We start from the raw sequence: 16,100 nt of genomic DNA, 5'->3' as shown, positions 1-16,100 counted from the left end.
TCTTACATACTCAACCCCACTCATCATGACTTTAACCAACCCTTTACCCTACCCTCTCACACTCATCCTCCTTGTGACAAGTGTCACCTTCCCATTGGTGCTAAACAAGCACAATCCATGTGCTCCCCTTTGAGTGCATCTTAGCCCTCCTTAAGCCTTCATCCATCCTTGCATCTAAGCCCTCCATCTCTCTACCCCTTAGCCTATAAATTGAATCCCATCACAAGCCATTTCATCAACAATCTTTGAGCTAAAGTTACCATGCTATTTTGAGAACCAAAGCCATCAACCATACCCTTATAATGCCAAATTGAGAGCTCACAAAGCTACCAATTTGCCATTATCCATCTCCATTGAAGCAGCTTTTGAGCATACATCCACAGCAAAAGGACACATCTACAGAATCAAGAAAGCATGGAGTGTTTTCTCTTGTGAGGTTTGCACTTCTTATTCTCTTTCTTTGTCTAAGCATATATGTGAATTTAGTTTTTGGTTTGTGAATGTTTACTTTATTTGTTAATGTTCTTTGCATACTGATTCTGGTTCTACATTCGCAAGATGAATGGAACTCTGACTATCTATAAAGAAATAATTACCCTTCTAAGGGTGTCCCAATTCTTCCAAAAAGAACTAAAGCCATATCATCTCCTTGGCTAGCTTAATAGTAGCAACATACTCTACCTCTGTAGTGGAAAAAAGCATTAACCTTCTACAATTGAGAAACCCAAATTACTATTGCCCCACTAATAGTAAATACATAACCTGTAGTAGTTCACTTGGTATCAGTATCCCCTGCCAAATCTGAGTCAACGTAGCCCTATAAATCAGTAGTAGAGCCCCCAAAATGTAGACACTTATTAGATGTTCCTCTCAAATATTTGAGATTCCATTTAACTGCATTCCAATGCTCAATTCTTGGATGACTCATATACCTACTAACAACTCCCACTGCATGTGCAATATCTAGCCTTGTACATACCATAGCATACATCAAGCTTCCTACAGTTGAAGCATAGGGTACCTTGGACATCTTGTCCTTGTCTTCTTGTATCTTTAGACACATCTCATTAGTCAACTTCAAATGACCAGGTAAAGGTGTGCTGACAAGTTTAGCATTCTCCATAGAGAAATGTTGCAACACTTTGCAATATAATCATCTTGAGATAATGTCAATTTCCTATTCTTCCTATCTCTGCAAATCTTCATACCAAGAATTTGTTTTGCTGCTCCCAAATCCTTCATAGCAAATGCATGTGCTAACTGGCATTTCAACCCCTTAATGTGATCCATGTTAGACCCAGCTACAAGCATATCATGAACATATAAACATAAAATAATGTAGTTGTCATCATCTGACCTCTTAAAATAAACACAATGATTTGAATGGCACCTACTCTATCCATGCTCATGCATAAAAATATCAAATTTTAGATACCATTGCCCAAGGTGCTTGCTTCAAGCCATATAAACTTTTTTTCAAATTACACACCAAGTTCTCCTTACCTTTGACCTCAAATCCTTGTGGCTATGCCATATATATCTCTTCATCCAAATCACCATGAAGGAAGGTAGTTTTACATCAAGCTGCTCCAAATGCAAATCTTTAGTAGCCACAATACTTAAAATAGTATGAATAGAAGTCATTTTTACAACAAGAGAGAATATCTCATCAAAATCAATGCCTTTTTTTTTTGTGCAAATCCTTTTACCATTTACCTGGCTTTAAATTGTTTCTTACCTCCATCCTCTTCTTTCAACCTGTAAACCCATTTAATCTATAAAGCCCTTTTACCTACAGGCAACTTGTATAAATCTCATGTCTTATTTTTTAGCAAAGAGTTCATTTCTTCTTTCATTGCAGACTCCCACTGAATCTCTGGATCCACCTGCATAACTTCATCATAACATTCAGGTTCACTAGCATCAATAAGTAAAATAGAATACAAAGAGGGAGAAAATCTTTTTGGAGGTCTACTTAGCCTTGATGACCATGTAACAATCATTGGTGTGTGTGGTATTTGTTGTTATGGTTGTTTCAGATCATGAGGAATTGTTGGAACATCATCTTTTGGAGTATCATCCAACTCTACATAATCATCTTCTTTCTTCTCATGTTGTTGCAACAGATCTTTGTACAACACTTTCTCATTGAATATGACATCCTCGCTTCCTACAATTTTACGATTTTCAAAATCACAAAGCCTCTAACCAAATTAATTAATGCCATATCTAGCAAATACATATTTATTAACATAATCAGATTTCCACAATCCATTAGTATGTGAGCAATGTTTCTGGATTAGATTGTGTGAGTTTTTTTAGCATCAACGTTTCGGATCATACTACATGATCCATCATCAGGATGAGAGAGCATCAGAATATGAAATGTGCAGACCAGGAAACCACAAGCAGTCCTAAAAGGAGAGGGAGGGAGGGGCACAAAAACCAAGAGGACCAAAAATAAAGACACAACCACCAAGAGAACAGGTACAAAATAACCAATCACATGTATAAATGCAGATAATGTATATATATGTAAAGGAATTTTATATTATGCATTAAAAAATAATTAAAAAATAAATAACTAAATAAAATAAATAAATAAATAAATAGATAAATTAAAAATTAAAAAATTAAAAAATTAAGGATCAGAGTGAAAAAAGGAGGAAGCACACGATTATGAAAATAAATAAATAACTATAAGAGGTTAAAAATACAAAAATTAAGAATTAAAAAATTAAATATTAAAATAATAATAATAAAAATAAAGAAGACTCAATCCCTTACATATATATATAAATGAACAAAAAATAAATAAATAAAAGCATGTGCAAATATTAAGAACTTATATACAACTATATAGAAATAAAATCGAACAAGCCAAAAAGTTTTGACCCCAAGAGAAAAAACAAGAAGAGAAACATTAGAAAGGACCCTAATACCAAAACAAAGAAGCTACAAACAAAATAAATAAATAAAATTAAGCTCAGGAGCAAAAAGCCCTAAATAAATAGATCGAACCTAAAAACTATAAACGCTACTATAAGAAAATGCGTAAATATGCCATAAGTGCGAAACAGACATGAAACTAAAACCAACCAAGATTAAAGAATACAAGCACAAAGAGATAAAAAAACAAATCATAAATAAATAAATGAGGATAATAAAAAAAAAAAAAAAAAAAAGACATCAAGATGGAAGACCCAAGGCTGAAACCAACGGCACAGGAAAGAGCTCGAGGGTTAGAGCGACACAGAGGGCTAAGACGAAACGAAAAAAGAGAGGAGAGACAACAGGAAACAACCTAAAAAAAGAACACAGAGAACATGAGGAGGGAGGAGCTTAGAGACCACAAGGTGGGGCCAAGAGACTGAAGACAAAAGGGGGGGGGGGGGGGGGGCTCCCCCATAAACCGAACAAGCCAAAACGGGGGAGTGACAAGGGAAGACTCGGAGACACACCAGGGGGGGCAGGAAAGCTCGAGAAGCATCAAGGGTGATGCTGATTATTAAGCGAGCCCAGAAGAGGTTGCCAAGACAAGCTAATGGACCATCCATCATCTCGATTGAGGTTGATGGGATGATAGTTAATTTCAATAGCTTCCTTAAGTTTTCTTTTGAAGAAGTTATCCTCCTTGGAAAGAATTTTGGCGGTCTCCAGACAAATGTGATGTTTGGTGGCCGAGGAATGCTCAGCAAGGGCAGATTTATGGGTTCTGTCATGTCTGATATCTGCACCATGCTCACGAATTATGGTATGAAAAGAACGGCCTGTTTCCCCTATGTAAGGGGCCCCACAAGAGCACTCAATCTTGTAGACTCCCGAGTCGAGGAAAGAGTCCTTGGTGTCCTTAAGGGGAGGAACTCGATGACGCAACTGCGAAAGGGGTTTGAAAGCAGTATGAAGACCCTTTTTAGATAAGATCTTGGCCAACTTCTGAGAGATGCCATCGACAAAAGGAAGGGTGGAAAACCGGGGAGGCAGGTTGGGTGGAGGACTGAGGGTACACCTAGAAAGAAAGAAGGACTTGGCTCGGTTGATGGCCTTAGAGATTTGCTTGTGAGAATATCCATTTAACATGAATACATGATGAAGATGAGTGAGCTCTTCATGCAAGTTGTCATCATCGCAGATTCTGAAAGCTCTGAGGGCGAGGGTCTTAAGGATGCCAACCTTTTGGCTGGGGTGATGGTGGGAGGATGCGTGCAAGTACAAGTCAGTGTGGGTGGTCTTACGGTGAACCTTGTGATCGAATGACCCATCAGCCTTTCAGATAAGAAGGACATCTAGGAAAGGCAACTGATAGTCTGACTCGAGCTCTTTGGTGAAGGAAATGTTGGTGACCAAACTGTTGATGTGAGAGTGAAATAGTTCAAGGTTCTCAAGCCCATGTGGCCAACAAACATTAGTGTCATCAACATATCGTTTCCACCATTTGGGTTTGAGGGGGAAGGACTGGATAGCCATCTCCTCAAAATGCTCCATGAAGAGGTTAGCAATGATCGGGGAGAGGGGCGAACCCATGGCTACTCCATCGACTTGTTCATAGAAGACATTTTGGAAAGAGAAGAAGGTGGATCTTAAACAAAGCTCAACAAACTCTGCGATCTCATCCCCGACCTTGCGTTTGACAAGATTGATGGAGTCAAGAATGGGGACCTTGGTGAAGAGGGAAACCACATCAAAACTAACCAAGATATCGCTAGGTTCCAACTTGGTGTCCTGAATGAATTGGACAAAATGGTTGGAGTCTTTGATGAAAGAGTCAGACTTTCCTAGCAGAGGCGAGATGATCTTGGCAAGGTGGGAGGCCAACAAGTACGTGGGAGAGCCAATGGTATCAAAAATAGGTCTTAATTGGATGCCACATTTGTGAATTTTTGGAACCCCATAGATGCGAGGGGTCACCTCTTTAGAAGGCAACAGTTTTTTCTTTGTTGACTCATCAAACGAGGACTTGGCCAAACTGGACTTGACTCTCTTAAGGATCATAGAGCAAGGGTTGCGAGAGAGGATCTTATAGCTATTCGGATATGAGAGTAAGTCAAGAACTTTAGACACGTAGTCCTGCCTGTTCATAACAACAGTGGCATTACCTTTGTCCACTTTGGTAATGACAATGTCATTACTACGAATTAAGTCATGGAAGGCGCGCATCTCAGAATTGGGGATATTGCGCTTGGGTGGCTTAGCATGCCTCAGGGCCACCGCACAGTCTTGCCTAATTTCTTCGACGACATCCGCAGCTAGGCCACTAATGGCATTCTCAATCTCAATCAAAAATTTGACATGAGGGATGGCAATAGGGGTGCAAGCAAAATTGAGACCACGCTTTAGAAAATTAAAGGACAGCGGGTCAATGCTGGCACTAGATAAATTGACCACGAGTTTATTCTCCCAATCGTGAACTGAAGAGGTGGAAAGAGGAGAGCTCAGGGGTACAGGCAGAATAGGGGGAGTGCACAACGAGACCAAGGAGGGCGAGACAACCCGAAAGGTGAAAGGAGAGGAGGTCCCACTGGGAAGGGAAGGCAAGGAGGACAAAGGGATAGGAGAAGATGACGTTGGCAAGGTCAAACCGAGGCCTAAGGCAGTGGCTACGGGGGCTGCTGACATAAGGTCAGCACAACTTTGGGTGACAGGACCTACACCAATAAGGGGAGGGGGTAGGTGCGAGGGGCATATCAACAAATCAAATCCACGATCTGCTAATTGAATGCGAGACTTATCAAGCACGAAAGAGGAGGACGCGTGAACAAGAGGCATACCTGCGCAAGCTGGAAGAGATCCGTTGAGCAAAGATGACTATTGAGAGGGGGAGGACCTTTGATCGAGTGCGCCAAGGATGGGAGACTGCTGCAACCGATTACTGGAGGACCCCGCGTTAGGAATGACCAAGGGGTCATTGTGTTGCCTGTGCACATTAGCCGCCAACGAGTGGTGAGGATCAGGGTTGGAAGCGCTACGAGGAGAGACACATAGGTCCAAGACGGGAGGAGGCGCTGGAGTGATGCTCTGAGGAGCTGGAGTCAAGCGTCTGGGTGAAGAAGCAATCGGCGAGGGATAATGGAAGACTCGTGAGGAAGGAGCGCGCTGGGCTGAAGATGACTGGTTTGGATCAGGCGAGTGATGAGGACACGTAGGTGCAAGAGGGGCCAAGGGATTGCCAAGCAAAGGAGCAGACAGGCCTGCGTGGTCTACCACTGCATTGGGGACATCAGCCAAAGAGGAGGCTAAACGAAGAGAGGAGTCACCACTGCAAGGTTCACCGTAAGACCACCCACACTGACTTGTACTTGCACGCATCCTCCCACCATCACCCCAGCCAAAAGGTTGGCATCCTTAAGACCCTCGCCCTCAGAGCTTTCAGAATCTACGATGACAACAACTTGCATGAAGAGCTCACTCATCTTCGTCATGTATTCATGTTAAATGGATATTCTCACAAGCAAATCTCTAAGGCCATCAACCGAGCCAAGTCCTTCTTTCTTTCTAGGTGTACCCTCAGTCCTCCACCCAACCCGCCTCCCCGATTTGCCACCCTTCCTTTTGTCGATGGCATCTCTCAGAAGTTGGCCAAGATCTTATCTAAAAAGGGTCTTCATACTGCTTTCAAACCCCTTTCGCAGTTGCGTCATCGAGTTCCTCCCCTTAAGGACACCAAGGACTCTTTCCTCGACTCGAGAGTCTACAAGATTGAGTGCTCTTGTGGGGCCCCTTACATAGGGGAAACAGGTCGTTCTTTTCGTACCAGAATTCGTGAGCATGGTGCAGATATCAGACATGACAGAACCCATAAATTTGCCCTTGCTGAGCATTCCTCGGCCACCAAACATCACATTTGTCTGGAGACCGCCAAAATTCTTTCCAAGGAGGATAAATTCTTCAAAAGAAAACTTAAGGAAGCTATTGAAATTAACTATCATCCCATCAACCTCAATCGAGATGATGGATGGTCCATTAGCTTGTCTTGGCAACCTCTTCTGGGCTTGCTTAATAATCAGCATCACCCTTGATGCTTCTCGAGCTTTCCTGCCCCCCCTGGTGTGTCTCCGAGTCTTCCCTTGTCACTCCCCCGTTTTGGCTTGTTCGGTTTATGGGGGAGCCCCCCCCCCCCTTTTGTCTTCAGTCTCTTGGCCCCACCTTGTGGTCTCTGAGCTCCTCCCTCCTCATGTTCTCTGTGTTCTTTTTTCAGGTTGTTTCCTGTTGTCTCTCCTCTATTTTTTCATTTCGTCTTAGCCCTCTGTGTCGCTCTAACCCTCGAGCTCTTTCCTGTGCCGTTGGTTTCAGCCTTGGGTCTTCCATCTTGATGTCTTGTTTTTTTTATTATTATCCTCATTTATTTATTTATGATTTGTTTTTTATCTCTTTGTGCTTGTATTCTTTAATCTTGGTTGGTTTTAGTTTCGTGTCTGTTTCGCACTTATGGCATATTTACACATTTTCTTATAGTAGCGTTTATAGTTTTTAGGTTCGATCTATTTATTTAGGTCTTTTTGCTCCTGAGCTTAATTTTATTTATTTATTTTGTTTGTAGCTTCTTTGTTTTGGTATTACGGTCCTTTCTAATGTTTCTCTTCTTGTTTTTTCTCTTGGGGTCAAAACTTTTTGGCTTGTTCGATTTTATTTCTATATAGTTGTATATAAGTTCTTAATATTTGCACATGCTTTTATTTATTTATTTTTTGTTCATTTATATATATATGTAAGGGATTGAGTCTTCTTTATTTTTATTATTATTATTTTAATATTTAATTTTTTAATTCTTAATTTTTGTATTTTTAACCTCTTATAGTTATTTATTTATTTTCATAATCGTGTGCTTCCTCCTTTTTCACTCTGATCCTTAATTTTTTAATTTTTTAATTTTTTAATTTTTTAATTATCTATTTATTTATTTATTTATTTTATTTAGTTATTTATTTTTTAATTATTTTTTAATGCATAATATAAAATTCCTTTACATATATATACATTATCTGCATTTATACATGTGATTGGTTATTTTGTACTTGTTCTCTTGGTGGTTGTGTCTTTATTTTTGGTCCTCCTGGTTTTTGTGCCCCTCCCTCCCTCTCCTTTTAGGACTGCTTGTGGTTTCCTGGTCTGCACATTTCATATTCTGATGCTCTCTCATCCTGATGATGGATCATGTAGTATGATCCGAAACGTTGATGCTAAAAAAACTCACACAATCTAATCTAGAAACATTGCTCACATACTAATGGATTGTGGAAATCTGATTATGTTAATTGATATCCTTCATGGGAGGGAAATTTGTTTCAAATCCAAGCAGCTAGAGATGCTCAGAATCAAGCTGATGAAGAAAATTGCAGACCTTGCCTTCCTCAAGCGTTGCAGAGACTCGAATGTTCTTCCTTGTTTTGTTAGAGTCACACACCATCTTTGGAGCGAATTTAATCAACATATCTTCCATCGTGCTGGTCTCTCCCTCCTCAAATCTGTCATTCAGTCAACGAGGCGAGACATCAACCACCTCAATGCCAAGTTATTTCACCTTCACCTTGAACTTGCCGCAGCTCTCCGTCCAGACCTATGGATCAGGTTAGACAACTCTTCCTATGCTAGAGCAGTGGGGTGGCAGGTACAGTGCAGCATCAGACAAAAAGCCAAGTTTTGGCGCCTGCTCCAACATTCATGCAACTGTTATGCTTCCTCTTCGCTCGGCACTTCTCGGTTCTCTCTTGCCTGTGACTCCTCTCTTCGTTCAGCCTCCTCTTTGGCTGATGTCCCCAATGCAGTGGTAGACCACACAGGCCTGTCTGCTCCTTTGCTTGGCAATCCCTTGGCCCCTCTTGCACCTACATGTCCTCATCACTCGCATGATCCAGACTAGTCATCTTCAGCCCGGCGCGCTCCTTCCTCGCGAGTCTTCCATTATCCCTCGCCGGTTGCTTCTTCACCCAGACGCTTGGCTCCAGCTCCTCAAAGCATCACTTCAGCGCCTCCTCCCGTCTTGGACCTATGTGTCTCTCCTCGTAGCGCTTCCAGCCCTGATCCTCACCACTCGTTGGCGGCTAATGTGCACAGGCAGCACAACGACCCCTTGGTCATTCTTAACGCGGGGTCCTCCAGTAATCGGTTGCAACAGTCTCCCATCCTTGGCGTGCTCGATCAAAGGTCCTCCCCCTCTCAACGGTCATCTTTGCTCAACGGATCTCTTCCAGCTTGCGTAGGTACGCCTCCTGTTCACACGTCCTCCTCTTTCATTCTTGATAAGTCTCGCATTCAATTAGCAGATCGTGGATTTGATTTGTTGATATGCCCCTCGCACCTACCCCCTCCCCTTATTGGTGCGGGTCCTGTCACCCAAAGTTGTGCCGACCTTATGTCAGCAGCCTCCGTAGCCGCTGCCTTACGTCGTCTTCTCCTGTCCCTTTGTCCTACTTGCCTTCCCTTCCCGGCGGGACCTCCTCTCCTTTGACCTTTTGGGCTGTTTCGCCCTCCTCGATCTTGTTGTGCACTCCCCCTATTCTGCCTGTACCCCTGAGCTCTCCTCTTTCCACCTCTTCGATTCACGATTGGGAGAATAAACTCGTGGTCAATTTATCTAGTGCCAGCATTGACCTGCTGTCCTTTAATTTTCTAAAGCGTGGTCTCAATTTTGCTTGCACCCCTATTGCCATCCCTCATGTCAAATTTTTGATTGAGATTGAGAATGCCATTAGTGGCCTAGCTGCGGATGTCGCCGAAGAAATCAGGCAAGACTGTGCGGTGGCCCTGAGGCATGGTAAGCCACCCAAGCGCAATATCCCCAATTCTGAGATGCGTGCCTTCCATGACTTAATTCGCAGTAATGACATTGTCATTACCAAAGTGGACAAAGGTAATGCCACTGTTGTTATGAACAGGCAGGACTACGTGTCTAAAGTTCTTGACTTACTCTCAGATCCGAATAGCTATAAGATCCTCTCTCGCAACCCTTGCTCTATGATCCTTAAGAGAGTCAAGTCCAGTTTGGCCAAGTCCTCGTTTGATGAGTCAACAAAGAAAAAACTGTTGCCTTCTAAAGAGGTGACCCCTCGCATCTATGGGGTTTCGAAAATTCACAAATGTGGCATCCCATTAAGACCTATTGTTGATACCATTGGCTCTCCCACGTACTTGTTGGCCTCCCACCTTGCCAAGATCATCTCGCCTCTACTAGGAAAGTCTGACTCTTTCATCAAAGACTCCAACCATTTTGTCCAATTCATTCAGGACACCAAGTTGGAACCTAGCGATATCTTGGTTAGTTTTGATGTGGTTTCCCTCTTCACCAAGGTCCCCATTCTTGACTCCATCAATCTTGTCAAATGCAAGGTCGGGGATGAGATTGCAGAGTTTGTTGAGCTTTGTTTAAGATCCACCTTCTTCTCTTTCCAAAATGTCTTCTATGAACAAGTCGATGGAGTAGCCATGGGTTCGCCCCTCTCCCCGGTCATTGCTAACCTCTTCATGGAGCATTTTGAGGAGATGGCTATCCAGTCCTTCCCCCTCAAACCCAAATGGTGGAAACAATACGTTGATGACACTAATGTTTGTTGGCCACATGGGCTTGAGAACCTTGAACTATTTCACTCTCACATCAACAGTTTGGTCACCAACATTTCCTTCACCAAAGAGCTCGAGTCAGACTATCAGTTGCCTTTCTTAGATGTCCTTCTTATCCGAAAGGCTGATGGGTCATTCGGTCGCAAGGTTCACCGTAAGACCACCCACACTGAATTTTACTTGCACGCATCCTCCCACCATCACCCCAGCCAAAAGGTTGGCATCCTTAAGACCCTCGCCCTCAGAGCTTTCAAAATCTGCGATGACGACAACTTGCATGAAGAGCTCACTCATCTTCATCATGTATTCATGTTAAATGGATATTCTCACAAGCAAATCTCTAAGGCCATCAACCGAGCCAAGTCCTTCTTTCTTTCTAGGTGTACCCTCAGTCCTCCACCCAACTCGCCTCCTCGGTTTTCCACCCTTCCTTTTGTCGATGGCATCTCTCAGAAGTTGGCCAAGATCTTATCTAAAAAGGGTCTTCATACTGCTTTCAAACCCCTTTCGCAATTGCATCATCGAGTTCCTCCCCTTAAGGACACCAAGGACTCTTTCCTCGACTCGGGAGTCTACAAGATTGAGTGCTCTTGTGGGGCCCCTTACATAGGGGAAACAGGCCATTCTTTTTGTACCAGAATTCGTGAGCATGGTGCAGATATCAGACATGACAGAACCCATAAATCTGCCCTTGCTGAGCATTCCTCGGCCACCAAACATCACATTTGTCTGGAGACCGCCAAAATTCTTTCCAAGGAGGATAACTTCTTCAAAAGAAAACTTAAGGAAGCTATTGAAATTAACTATCATCCCATCAACCTCAATCGAGATGATGGATGGTCCATTAGCTTGTCTTGGCAACCTCTTCTGGGCTCGCTTAATAATCAGCATCACCCTTGATGCTTCTCGAGCTTTCCTGCCCCCCCTGGTGTGTCTCCGAGTCTTCCCTTGTCACTCCCCCATTTTGGCTTGTTCGGTTTATGGGGGAGCCCCCCCCCCCCCTTTCGTCTTCAGTCTCTTGGCCCCACCTTGTGGTCTCTGAGCTCCTCCCTCCTCATGTTCTCTGTGTTCTTTTTTTAGGTTGTTTCCTGTTGTCTCTCCTCTCTTTTTTCGTTTCGTCTTAGCCCTCTGTGTCGCTCTAACCCTCGAGCTCTTTCCTGTGCCGTTGGTTTCAGCCTTGGGTCTTCCATCTTGATGTCTTGTTTTTTTTTTTTATCATCCTCATTTATTTATTTATGATTTGTTTTTTATCTCTTTGTGCTTGTATTCTTTAATCTTGGTTGGTTTTAGTTTCATGTCTGTTTCGCACTTATGGCATATTTACGCATTTTCTTATAGTAGCGTTTATAGTTTTTAGGTTCGATCTATTTATTTAGGGCTTTTTGCTCCTGAGCTTAATTTTATTTATTTATTTTGTTTGTAGCTTCTTTGTTTTGGTATTAGGGTCCTTTCTAATGTTTCTCTTCTTATTTTTTCTCTTGGGGTCAAAACTTTTTGGCTTGTTCGATTTTATTTCTATATAGTTCTATATAAGTTCTTAATATTTGCACATGCTTTTATTTATTTATTTTTTGTTCATTTATATATATATGTAAGGGATTGAGTCTTCTTTATTTTTATTATTATTATTTTAATATTTAATTTTTTAATTCTTAATTTTTGTATTTTTAACCTCTTATAGTTATTTATTTATTTTCATAATCATGTGCTTCCTCCTTTTTCACTCTGATCCTTAATTTTTTAATTTTTAATTTATCTATTTATCTATTTATTTATTTATTTATTTTATTTAGTTATTTATTTTTTAATTATTTTTTAATGCATAATATAAAATTCCTTTACATATATATACATTATCTGCATTTATACATGTGATTGGTTATTCTGTACCTGTTCTCTTGGTGGTTGTGTCTTTATTTTTGGTCCTCTTGGTTTTTGTGCCCCTCCCTCCCTCTCCTTTTAGGACTGCTTGTGGTTTCCTGGTCTGCACATTTCATATTCTGATGCTCTCTCATCCTGATGATGGATCATGTAGTATGATCCGAAATGTTGATGCTAAAAAAACTCACACAATCTAATCCAGAAACATTGCTCAGATACATATTTCTTTGACTTAGCTTCTAGCTTGGTTCTATTTTTAGAATATATATGAGCAAATGCTTCACAACCGAAGGTTTTGAGAAAAGAATAGAAAAGAATAACTCACCTTCTTACCAGTCCATGCTTCCTCTAGAATACCACAACCTAAAGGAGTAGAGGGAACTCTATTAATCAAATATACAATAGTATTGATAACCTTCACCTACATGTTTAAGGGCAACCCAACATGTAACCTCATGATCCTTGCATGCTCCATTATAGTCTAGTTCATGCGTTCAACCACTCCATTTTTGTGTGGAGTCCTTGGAACAATTTTTTGTCTACGAATACCATTAGTAGAGCAATAATCTTCAAATTCATGATTGTAATACTCACCACCATTATCAGATATGAGACATTTTAATTTCTTACTAGTCTCATTTTCAACCAAGCATTTCCATTCATTAAAGTTTGAAATACATCAGATTTCTATCTAAGGAAATAAATCCATACTTTTCTAGTTGCATCATCAATAAATGTAACATAATAATGAGACCCACCAAGGAAAGATACCTGAGTTGGTCCCCATACATCTACATGTACAAGCTCTAACCTCTCACTTTTCTTTTCCTTCCCAGTCTTCACAAATTCACTCTCTTTTATTTTTCATACACACAACTTTCATAAAAATACATACTAACACATTTCAGACCTGATAAAACTTGTTTTGAATGAAGCACTTTCATACATTTCTCATTCATGTGCCCATGTCTATTGTGCCATAGAACTATATCAAAATCTACAACAATTGTTTGTTCTCATTGCTCAATTGCAACAAATGTTCTTGAACATTCATTTTTCTCTTAAATAATCAAAGTAAAAGGAACAATATGACCTGTACAAAGATATAAGGTGCTTACTTTCATACCTTTTGCCACTATAAGGGAACCTTTTGAAACCTTCCAATTTTTATCATTAAAAGTTATTTCGCAATCCTCATCATCGAGTTGCCCTACTAAAATTAAATTCCTACTCAGCCTCGAAACATGTCTTACCATATGTAGTAGCCAATAATTCCCATTGTGTAATTTAATCTAAAATTTTCCCTTTCCAACAATTTGACAGGGTTCATTATCCCCCAAATAAACAAGCCCAAAATTCCCTTGGACATAATCAATAAAATAACCTCTATGAGGTGGCATGAAATGAAGCACCAAAATCTAAAACCTAAGAATCATCAACACTTTCTAAAGACAGAAGCAAAGCATTATCTTCATATTTGTTACTTACCACATTTGCCTCCTTGTTCCCTTCTAGTTTATTCCCTTCATTGTTCTTTTAAGTCCAACAATCTTTCTTCTTATGCCCTAGTTTTCCATAGTACGAGCAATCTCTTGGTTCTCTAGATTGAGACCTCTTTCCCTTTGACTTTCCTCTTGATTTCCCATGATTTCTAGAATTGTTTCCTCTCTCAGTCATTTTGTCTCTTATTTGTGTGTTTAAAGAAATTTGTGATGTAGATCTACGTAAGGTTTTCCTACAAGTTTCCTCACTTAAAATAACACCAATCACATCATCAAATTTTAGGGTATTAGATCTAGAAATAGAATTACTCACAGCCATTCCAACTTTTAGGCAAAGAACATAGAATCAAGAGATCTCTAATTTCTTTATCAAAATTAATACCCATAGAAGATAACTGACTAGTATCAATATTAAACTCATTTAAATGATCTGCAATAGATCCACCTTCTGTCATCTTCATATTAAATAAACACTTCATGAGAAATAGCTTGTTTGAAGCAGAGGGCTTTTCATACAATTTCACTAGGGTTTCCATCAACTCTTCCATCATCTTCACTTTTGTAATATTAAATGTCACTAATGGTTCCAAGCATAATCGAATGCTTCCAAGTGCCTTTATATCTAAAATCTCCTAGTCCTCATCTATCATAGTTCCCTATTTCTTAAATTTTCCTTCCAATGACTTCCATAAATCCTTCTGGTAAAGATAGTCTTTCATTTGCATCTTCTATTACTGAAAGTTCTACCCATTAAACTTCTCCAGCTTTAGCTTACCCTTATCTGCCATCGCTCCCACTCAACTGTGAGATCACCTTGTAGAGGATCGCTAAAAAAATGGCAAGGGTTTGACTATAAAAAAAAAAACTACGACAGTCCGAGCTAAAAAAATCATGATCATCTAGCTTTGATACCACTTGTTAGGATCAACCTCAGATAGAAATAATAGTTACATGCAAATATAAGCAATATTAAAAAATAATAGATCACATAGAAGAGAACACAAGACACCAATATTTAACATAGTTCACCCAGTCCCTGGGCTACATCCACCAACAACAAGTCCAATATTATTATTATCCAATGATTGCAATCTGCAAACCCTTACAACTCAATACTACCACAAGAAGCTACAATATCACCATTATATTATGAAATCCCTAACCCTAATCATTTTTATACAAGTTTTTTCCACTTACAAAATTAGGGCTAGAATAAGTCATCTAAGAGGAAAAATAGTAGTTGACGCCTTTCACAATATAAGAGCATTTTTGGACCCCATAGGGGTGCTGCCCCCAAACCATTGTAGAAATAATATGGGGAGAAAATCGTGCTGAATAAACTTCTAAGTCTGATTAGGCTCCACATCACAACAATCTCCCACTTGGAGACTGATTAGACTCCACAACAATAACACTTGGTTCTTTGGTGGAGGCCAGTTGACAATGGCTTCAACCTTCTTAGGGTCCATCTTGAGGGTTCCTTGTGAAATGAAAAAGCCTAGGAACACAAGTTCATTCTTCATAAAGATGCACTTTTCCAAGTTGATCACCAACTTGTGTTGATGAAGTCTCCTCGAGACCTATTCCACATGATCAAGATGCTCTTCTCTGCTATGACTAAATATTAGTATATCATCAAGATATATGACAAAAAAATTCCTATGAAATTAATGAATATCACATTCATAAGCCTCATAAATGTACTAGGAGCATTACTTAACCCAAAAGGCATTACCAACCATTCAAAGAGACCTTCAGTAGTTTTAAATGTTGTCTTCCATTCATCTCTTGGTTTGATCCTGATTTGATGGTAGCCTAACTTCAAGTCAATTTTGGTGAAATAACAAGCACCTCCTAGTTGATCCAATAGATCCTGAATTCTTGGCATGAGAAATTTGTATCTTATTGTGATTTTGTTTATGGCCCTGTTGTTAGTACACAACCTCCACTTTCCACCCTTTTTGGGAGCAAGGATAGATGGGACTACACAAGGACTTAGACTTCTCTAAATTAGTCCTTTCTCTAACAGATCATTGACTTGATTTGCAATCTTTGCATGTTGTATTTTTTTCATTTTGTAGGGTGCCTTGTTAGGAAAGGAGGAGCTAGGGATCAAGTCAATCTGATGACTGATATCTTTGATGGGAGGGAGGCTTGAGGGCA

At 40.3% G+C, this 16,100-nt stretch overlaps 2 protein-coding genes across 2 annotated transcripts; both read left to right on the top strand.

Annotated features, from left to right (window-relative positions):
- Positions 1-6,425: 6,425 nt before the first annotated feature.
- On the top strand, positions 6,426-7,016 carry LOC149540070 (uncharacterized). The gene has a single exon (XM_089802647.1). It carries the CDS (start codon positions 6,426-6,428, stop codon positions 7,014-7,016), a length of 591 nt encoding a protein of 196 aa, XP_089658773.1.
- A 2,266-nt stretch (positions 7,017-9,282) lies between these two features.
- Positions 9,283-11,454, top strand: LOC149540069 (uncharacterized). The gene has a single exon (XM_089802646.1). It carries the CDS (start codon positions 9,283-9,285, stop codon positions 11,452-11,454), a length of 2,172 nt encoding a protein of 723 aa, XP_089658772.1.
- The last annotated feature ends 4,646 nt before the right edge of the window (positions 11,455-16,100 follow it).

The sequence above is a fragment of the Cupressus sempervirens genome, chromosome 9 (genome assembly GCF_028749045.1).
Source record: "Cupressus sempervirens isolate cs-2001-9-10 chromosome 9, ASM2874904v1, whole genome shotgun sequence".
Classification (NCBI taxonomy): domain Eukaryota; kingdom Viridiplantae; phylum Streptophyta; class Pinopsida; order Cupressales; family Cupressaceae; genus Cupressus; species Cupressus sempervirens.
Note: the sequence above shows the minus strand (reverse complement) of the source record. Positions and strands in the feature narration are given on the sequence as shown.

Excerpts from the sequence above, each read along its gene's own strand:
- LOC149540070 (XM_089802647.1), top strand. The coding sequence starts at position 6,426 with ATGTTAAATGGATATTCTCACAAGCAAATCTCTAAGGCCATCAACCGA.
- LOC149540069 (XM_089802646.1), top strand. The coding sequence starts at position 9,283 with ATGCCCCTCGCACCTACCCCCTCCCCTTATTGGTGCGGGTCCTGTCAC.